A 9,127-nucleotide genomic window follows, 5' to 3' on the forward strand; every position below is an offset into this window, starting at 1 on the left:
GAAGATTCGAACTTGAGAGCTTTGATTTAGGGATGCCTGAACTACGGAGATCCCGTTGGAGTCTAAGGAAATAAACCAAATTAGTCTAAATCCGATTAGCTAGTCACTCTCTACTTTTCAAGAGCTTGTTAACTTAAAATTTATCGAGAATTGATGATTTCAGTTCTTTTGGATCGCAGCCGGATCTTGGTTGCCTCGTGGTGACGTTTCATGACATGTTTTGAGTTCCTTTTTTTTTTTTTTTTTTGTGAATCCGTGTTTTAAGAATATGGGACAAAAATCGAACATCAGTATAATGAACTGGACCTATAATTGGCGTTATGCACAATTTTCGCTCCCGCCTTTGTCATGAAGCAGTCCCGTCCATATCTTTTACCCTTTCTAAAGCCTCGTTTTACTTGCTGTCTCTGCTATGAAAAGATTAGGGGAAAAAATAATCGATATCACCGTTTTCAGTTGAGTTCATTTGTTGTCCGATATTAATATTTGTTATTCTAGCTAATTTTGTATTTCGTGTTTCACTTATTTCACCTTTTCATTTGTTTCCTTTACGTCACGTTAGACCCGTGACACACCCATTTAGAATGCGAGTAAACTTTAAATTTAGCGATTACGAACTTAGAACCTTTGGCTTGTGTAGTTACACAGCTAACCGCAAAATTACTGTGTTTCCGTAGAATATAAAACACTGTTGTAAGAGATTTAGTCAGATTGAAAGAACGCACAAACGGAGTAGACAGAGCAGATTGTAACAGAGTGAGCACGTTCAAATAAACCATTCAAACCATAGGCGGCCCAAGCTCACTACTAGCAGTGAGCTTGGGCTGCCTGTGTTCAAACGGAGAAAGATACAGTCCTCACTTGATTGTGAATCAGCGCTGGGAAAAAATCCCCGTACATTTGTCATAAGGTCGAATGAGACAGGTATCATGAACTCTGATTATTTTAATTCAATTCATCACTTAGATAAATTTAAATTTACTCGATTTTTACAGCATGGATTTTATGTAATCAAGGGGGGGGGGGTAAGGCTACAATTTTGTGCACTTTTCTTCGCGTGTATCCTCGCACGATCTCTTTTGGCCTAGTCATGAAACGTTTTTTTCTTTTTGTTTTACGAAGAAAGCGTGTTTCTTAAAGACACTTTACAAAGGCAGCAAAGAAAACCAGTACATGTGTTGATTTACAAAATGAGCTGAAAATATCCTGCCAAGTCAGACAGCTACAATTTGTTGTAACATTCAGTTACTCCAATATCTTTAGGTCCTTAGAATTAAGACAATCAGATTCGTATCCTGACGAGCTTCTGACGTCACCATACCCCCCTTCACTGTCACTGCAGAGTGAGGCTCCCCCCACAGGACCATCAAGCATTGCGTCCTGCCAAGTCAGAGCTCGTATGTGATTAAGGCGTTCTTGGGCGTGATGAATTTCTGTGTTAAAGCCCATCTCAGTCGCCAGGTCTTTGGCACAATTTGCATATCTCTCGGCCTCTGAGTAGTTCCCTTTGCGGTATTGCAGATCCGAACTGACCAAGTTGAATTGCACTTTGACACCCTCGGCGATTAACGACCAGTATTCCGTTTTCAGTCTGTTCAAACACTGCTGGCCTTTTGCAATGGCATTGTCACTGACAACGCGTTCACGCGCGGCTTCCGTGCGGCAGTCCAACAATAGCATCGCCATTTTGATGAGTGCGAAGTGGTGTTTCTTCACGTAGAGATTGCTTTCGGTTTCCAGCTTTGTACAGACGTCAATACATGTTTCCAAATTTCTTACAGCTTCATTCTCTTGCTGCTGGCTCCTACAAGCTGTGTGTCTATTGAACTCAAGCAGAACGCCCGCGCGTTCATAATCGATGAAACTCGTGTCGAGATGCGTGTGACACGAGTGATTGATTTGTTCTGCAAGATCCACGTACCGCATAGCCTCTCCTAGGTTCCTCTGTCGCCTCTTCACGCCGGCTATGTAACCATAACCTCTTCCACGAAGAAGTTCCTGATTTTTGGCACTGTCAATCATATTGAGTGCTTCATCAATCATCTGAAGAGAAGTTTCTAACTGGTTTTGGTAACACTCTGCCACGCTTTGTTCCAGTTTAATAGCTGCATTGAGCCCTCTTAACTATAACTCTTCTGTTTCCAACTCTTCCGCCCTATTGAATAAACTGCTTTGGCACACGAGTACACTAAAAACTGAGAAACTTGAAGAAGCTCCTTATCAAGTTCATGCCGGTATTTCTGCTACGCCAGAACTGCGGCACAAAATCTGAATCAATCAATGAGTGGAGAATTAGCGGAAATGAAATCACACATCAATCCTTCAATATATTCTAGCTAGCGATTTATAAATTATCCTTCTTAAGACTTGCTTTAATATTCGTTTATTAAAGCTATTTCATGCGGTACTCGATGATGTTTAGCAATGTTTGAAAACATTTAACAATAGAGAGATTTAGCACCGCGTGAACGATAAGAGTGACCGCATAACTTTGTTTTTCCCGCCATTTTTTCTGCGTTTTCCGTGTAAGTATAATTTTCTTTACTTTTCTCTCAAATAATAGAAGTTCATTGCCGGTAAAAGGGCACCGAAACTATTCCTTGTAAGCCATACAAGAGCGCCTTCAAATTCATCATGATGTGAGCTCACGCGGGGCTAAAGGAGCGAGGTTCACGATATTTGACGTGAAGCGTGAAAGGGCAAGTTGACGTTTGCCGTTTCACGTAAACGCGGTGCTAAATCTCTCCAGGGGATGTTCTTCATTGCGTTTAAACCCCGGAAAAAAACCTGATTTTTGGCAGGGACCAATATTAACCATCATCTGGATAGTCCCTTCAGCACCTCTTTTAGAGTTAGTTAAAGCACCGTTTAGAGCGCCAATAAATCTCGTAAAGTCGAGGCAATCACATTGCTCAATTAGCGGCAGAGAAAATATTACAAAACTCTTGTGGAAATTCAGAGTAAACGCATAATTACTGCTCAAGGTTAGAGGGGGTTGGAGGGGGATGATTCGATTAATTATAAAGAAAAACAAGAACTGGGTTCTAAATATGAATGTGATTTTGTGAGAGGATGAAAACGAAAATGAAAGTTATCCAGATCTTTTCAAGACGAGAACTAAAAAGCCTACTCTTACAAATACCCATCGACATCTCAGTGATTTCAACCCTTCAAAGATATGACCATAAAACCGGTCTTTATTACACCTTTGGCCCCGAGGGATTACAATACTGGAGATTTGACCAAACTTAAAGTGCACCTACACCCAAAAAATTTTTTTCTCTTAACGAAGTAAGCTTATTTTTTTGAGTATTTCTGCGCAAAAATTTATTTATTTGCTCAAATGTTCAATTATTTTATGCCCAGTCAAAATACGGAAAATCGGCCGCCATCTTGCCCCACGACCGAGTTTAAAGAGGAATGGCTCTAGTGGGTAATGTGACGTCAAATCGAGAACACGAAAGTCTGCATTTCACACATTTTCACTTGTTTGGGAAGGTTGTAGTCGATAATTGTCCGAAAATATGCCGACTAAGTGTGTTGTAGAAGGATGTAGCAACGTGCGAAATTTGCAAGAGGGTATCGCGCTTCATACATTCTTCATACAACACACCTAGTCGGCATATTTCGGACAATATCGACGACAATCTTCCCAAACAAGTGAAAATGTGTGAGATGCAGACTTTCGTGTTCTCGATTTGACGTCACATTACCCGCTAGAGCCATTCTTCTTTAAACTCGGTCGTGGGGCAAGATGGCGGCCGATTTTCCGTATTTTGACTGGGCATAAAAAATTAAAGATTTGAGCAAATTAAAAAAATTTTGCACAGAAATACTCCAAAATATAAGCTTATTTCGTTGAGCGAAAAAAAATTTTGGGTTTAGGTGCACTTTAAGTAATAAAGAACTTTATAAAACATACTTGAATTTTATGGCACTTGCTATTTACAACCGCAATAGCTGCAGTCTGACGTAGATTTTCCCGCCCGCACCTCCCAAAAACAGTTGTCAACACACGTTTGGTTGGCGCACTTCGGACCTCTCTTGAAAAGAAAATTCTTTACCATCCTGCCATCCATTTCAATTCCGAGATCGGACAGCTGTTCTGTAAAAGGGAAGTAAAGGAAGCCATATCAAAGGCAAAGTTGGCGTTCGGGTGATTTCTATACATCATGACATTGAGCTAAATATTTTCCCATCCAGACCTTGCACTTGGTCAATAAGTACATATTATGCACTTATTGAGTGAGCAGGAGGGCTGGACAGGAAAACGATGGACCAAGTGCAGTGAGGCATGCACATTATAAGCAACCAAACTCAGTCAATAAGCAGTTTATCATGATCACTGTATTAGCAAATAACAGGAAGTAGGATAAAGATTAACAACCACGCACTATAGACTGTATCAGGGGATGAAAAAAAAAATTAACAGATTTCAACCATTAACAGGATATAGACAACAGCGAGAGAGTAAAACTATGGATCAAATCTTAGGCATTATAGTTTCAGAAGAGACTGAACAGCGTGTTCCTTAACGTCGTATGTAAGGAACAACTGAATCAAGCCAAAAGTTTAACAAAATTGGAAAAAAGTTGATAAAGTGAGGTTAACGGAAAACATGACCACCTTTTCTTCTGAATCAGATCTTGTCGCTTAAATTGTTTGGTCCGGCTGTTTATTCAATATGATGCCTGTAGTACTCTTCACAGCGAAAAGAATGAGAAGGAAGGGCTTTAGAATGTAAAGGCACCGAGTTCTGTCTCAAGGATGTTTTCAGATATTGGCACTCTAACTGTATGGTTCGGTTGATTATTCAATATGCAAATGTAGACCTCTTCATAGGCAAATGAATGAAAAGGAAGGGCTTTAGAATGTAAAGACACCGTATTCTGCATTAAAAAAAAACTATTTTTCGAGCAGATTTCCTTTGTTTATCGGCTATCCTTACAAAGTAAGACGTAGGTAAACTTTGCTTAATAAATCAATTTCATTGCTCTATAGAAAGATGTACTCAAATCGCTCACTCATTGTTGTAAAGAGGGAATTCTTCCTCAGTAATCTTTAAGAACACTGTATCGGTGACATCATTGTTCGGTTATGTGCAATGCCTTCAACTATGCATTTAGACTTGAATTGCATTCAGGGTGATTGATATTAGTATCAACTAAGAAGGGCACAAAAAAGGATGGATTTTGCCCGGTTTTAGAGTGACATGTCCACCTCTATAGAAAAAAACAGCAAAGAAAAAATGGTCATCCTGGGGAGCTCTGTGTTGTCACACTTGCGTCTACAATCAGTTTTCGTGCGAGCGTCACCTGCTTGTCGGTATTAAACTACGAGAGTCCCTGTGACTGAGGTACATGCAGATCAACCTCTGCGCATGCTTTGCTAGCTCTTTTGGTTCGAAAGCTCTAATACTTCCCTCTGTCTAAATCAGCTGCTGCAAATGTCCTTCTAACCTATTCTGAGTAGGTTAGTGTCATATGAAATGGCCCCCCTGCTTCTTGTGGCTGTTGGCCCACATGACCTTTTTGCTGGAGAAAGATTGAAGATTAGCGCGAGAGGTTTACAAATTTTTTGCTGACTATCGTTGAATGAGAAATGATAGGAAGAAGGCAGGGAGTTTTCTTTTAAAGGGACACTGACCTGGTAGTAGTCGTGTATATTGGAATAACTGTAAACAAGAGAAGGCCGCCACATTTTTTATTCAACTTAAGTTGCACTTTACTACAATTGATACACGGAGACTGCAATGTGAAATTGAATTACTTCTCCTTTCATCTTCGAATACTTTAAGACATAAATTGCGTACACTGCATTGAACCTCTCAGTTAAAACTACTCTGTTTTCATCCCTTCTGTCTCATTAACTAGACTGCATTCACACACACAAGCACACTGCAAAGTAAAGAATCTCCTTTAGTCCTTGGTATTTCTATGATACCATGCAGGTCTGCGGCACAGAACCTGAAAGAATAATAAAGTCGACGATAAATAGCGAATACGAAAATACCTTCAATATTTTTATGGGATTTACAGAGTACTCCTCTAAATATTTCACTAGATATTTATTTCTTAAAGCTAGTGTATCCGGTTTACTAAACTCCTAAATCAATAGCCCAGTTCCAAACTACTAGTCACCTCTTTTCCAAAATAATATGTCCTGGTGCTTATTCTTTTATATGATCATTCACGTGCAAACTAAACTAACTTCCACACAGATGGTTGAGTTCAGGTCTCGTTTTTAAAAAGAGGCAAAAAACAATTCGGAAATGGCCCGTTAGAAAAGTCTCAGAAACGTAACTTTTCCAACTAATACCCCATCCACACTTCTATTGTAAAACATGATTCAAATTGGTTTTTCACATAGAAGCTGCTTCAGTAATGTTTGTCGAATTCAAATTTGGCAGATTGAAAACATAAGGAAGTGACTACATCTGAATCCTATGAAAACTTCAGATTTTCAATTCTCTGTTTCTGATTTTCGTTCAGTTCAACCCGGTTTAACTAAACATATTTTGCTGGTATTAATGGGATTTGTGGTCATAATTTTTTATACTTCTCATTTCCGATTCTAATCACAAAATTTCAAACCCTAAAAAGGAATGACGATCCAGACCGACATTGATACAAATCTCCCTCCCGAGGGAATAAAATGCATGAGGTTTTACCATACCGGAGTAAAACAAAGCTTAATAAAACTTACTTGGAGCTGGGACACTTGCTATCAATTACAGCAATGTTCGCAGCTTTTTGTATTACCAGCTCGCAGTTCCCTAGAACAGTTTTCCCAACAGACTTCTCTACATGCGGGGTTTCCCTTTTTTGAAAGAAAATGCTTTGCCTCCCTTCCATTCATTTTTTTCTCGGAATCATTGCTTTTTCCTGCAAAAGGAAGTAAAGCAGGCAGAAGTAAATTTTTGCGTTCAGATGACCTTTTAGGGTGGAAATAATTTTTTTTCACGTTTATACCCTGAGGCAGTCAAACAAGGTTAAAAAAATTATTTATTTATAGCGGTCATATAGGACTGAAAGAACTCCAATTCACAGAGGCAATAGGACCAAGAGGAGATAACTCAGTCTAAGATCATACGAGTGATTAACAATATTGGATGACCGCGAAGTGAGAGTTCGATTTTTCAATCACGGGTATAATTACAGACATTATTGTATAGCTGGTAGTTAACACGAAAATGTCAGCATAGCTATTATTAATCAATGATTAATTTTATATAGTTTGAAATATTAATACGATTCTTCAAGAAGATTTACTTGCGCGCAAGGTCTTTGATAAATTAAGTTTAAAAATCAAGTCCATCATTACTGAATCTCTGTTATTGAGAAAGATATCAACCAAAAGAGGAGCCGACGATTTTACATTAATCCTAATGAATGAGCTTTTTACATAATACAAAACTGTTACGAATTTTTAGAAAAAAAATAATTCGAAATATCTGTAACTGAGGTCCTCTCTTTAAGCCTGTGCTAACATAAAAATATATATATATATATGCACGATACCTATGCCTTTAGGCGGCCCTCCTAGTTTTTTCGGATGACGAGCGCGTGACATCCCAACGACTACCAAAAATGCAAGTATGACAACACAAAGGGTCTTCATAATTGCAGAAGAAACTTTCGTGAGATCCGCGGAGGTGTCTGAAAAGAAAAATTGACAAAGAAATTATTTGGATCAAAATTATAATTTAAAAAAACATTTACACAAGCCCCGGAGTTGTTCTTCTTCTGTTAGATTTACCTCTTAGGTTTCAAAACGTTACCAGCGATGGCAGCAAAAGAGAGTAAAGGGAGAAGATCGCGTGACTCCAACAACAAACCCCCCCCCCTCCCTCCCCAAAAAAATTGTTGCAAAATATTAAATTACGTTATAAACCTTCCTTCGCCTTTCGTAAAGGCCTGTCGTAAAGGCAAAATCGATCGATGCAAGTGCAACAGCAAATCAGAGAAAAGGAAAGTGCATTTAAAAGCCGGGGCAATGAAAAATCAAATTTAAAACAAACCAAGTGCCTAAAGCGCGGGAAAATGCGTTTGACCAAGTCGTGATTTGGTTTAATTTGCAGCTGATTGATCTAGAGAGTGGCCTGAGTTTTCTCGAACAATCACAAGACAAAGTGAAGCACGATTAATTAATTATTTTTGAAGCTGCAAAGCGGGTGATTAATTTTAAGACCCATATTGCCGTCGCTAGGAATGCAAATCATCCTCCCCATTAATAACTCCCTTAATAAATTCAATGGAGACCCACGGGAGAGCGAAGGAGTTGCACAAGAAGAATGATTTTAAAACGTTTTGTTTTGCGCTAGTTTCCATCGGAAGGATTCACACCGGTTGCTCCGAAATTAAAATCTTTCAATTTGCTCTTACATCTTGGGTTCTGAATCAAATAGTGTCTTCTTTTCTCTCCCAGGCCAGCGAAGAACACTAGACACCACAGAGTATTAGTCACCCAGCTTCTGAGTCATCAATCCCGAATCAATATCTAACAATTTTCTCAGTCGGTTCGTTTTTACTGTGAACCTGTAGCGGAGCATTTCCACGATTCGTACGAAATTCCTAACATGTTTCCTTGAAAAGTGTTTATATTTCAAATCATTGAAAGGAAGAGCTAGTGTTTCTTGTGAAGGACTGTACGTATTTCAAAACTGAAAGTAGGGATAGCCGAGCCAAACTAAGATCAATTTTCCAATATATTGCAGTAGAATCGCAAGACTCACCTCGTTTCGTCGAGTCCAACTGAACTGTGTCAACTAAACGGTGGAGCAATCAGCTTTGAAGGTACACGGTGACATGCAGTCAAATTACTTTCTTTTCTGTCAACAGGCGGTGGTTTTAATGACAGGATGACACTTGCTATTGTTAACATTCAAATTAACATTCAAGCTAACATTCAAAGGATAATCATTCTATTTTTAGGGGAGAGTTGATATTGTTTGCTTTTAGCCACATTATGTTTAACAATTATGCTTTGTCTACACTTTTTCATGATTAGGTTCGTCTAAGCCGAGGTACAATAAAATTTTTAATTGGTTATGAAGCACAACAACAGAGGAAAAAATACTTCCGAAAAGAGATCTCAAGTCACTCAAAAGTCCCCAAACTCTGTGTTA

The 9,127-nt window shown here is 38.9% G+C and overlaps 1 protein-coding gene and 1 long non-coding RNA gene across 2 annotated transcripts; both read right to left on the bottom strand.

Moving 5' to 3' along the window:
• Positions 1 to 927: 927 nt before the first annotated feature.
• Positions 928 to 2,627, bottom strand: LOC148739242 (uncharacterized). The gene has a single exon (XM_088751093.1). The coding sequence runs from the start codon at positions 2,041 to 2,043 to the stop codon at positions 1,246 to 1,248; it is 798 nt and encodes a 265-aa protein (XP_088607219.1). The 5' UTR covers positions 2,044 to 2,627; the 3' UTR covers positions 928 to 1,245.
• A 3,062-nt stretch (positions 2,628 to 5,689) lies between these two features.
• On the bottom strand, positions 5,690 to 8,881 carry LOC111334588 (uncharacterized). Its single transcript, XR_002695251.2, has 4 exons — positions 8,735 to 8,881; positions 7,521 to 7,658; positions 6,706 to 6,884; positions 5,690 to 5,966 (listed from the first exon to the last, which is right to left on the bottom strand). It is a non-coding gene; the product is annotated as an uncharacterized LOC111334588 (long non-coding RNA).
• Between the last annotated feature and the right edge of the window lie 246 nt (positions 8,882 to 9,127).

The sequence above is a fragment of the Stylophora pistillata genome, chromosome 2, assembly GCF_964205215.1.
Source record: "Stylophora pistillata chromosome 2, jaStyPist1.2, whole genome shotgun sequence".
NCBI lineage: Eukaryota > Metazoa > Cnidaria > Anthozoa > Scleractinia > Pocilloporidae > Stylophora > Stylophora pistillata.

Excerpts from the sequence above, each read along its gene's own strand:
- LOC148739242 (XM_088751093.1), bottom strand. The coding sequence starts at position 2,043 with ATGATTGATGAAGCACTCAATATGATTGACAGTGCCAAAAATCAGGAA.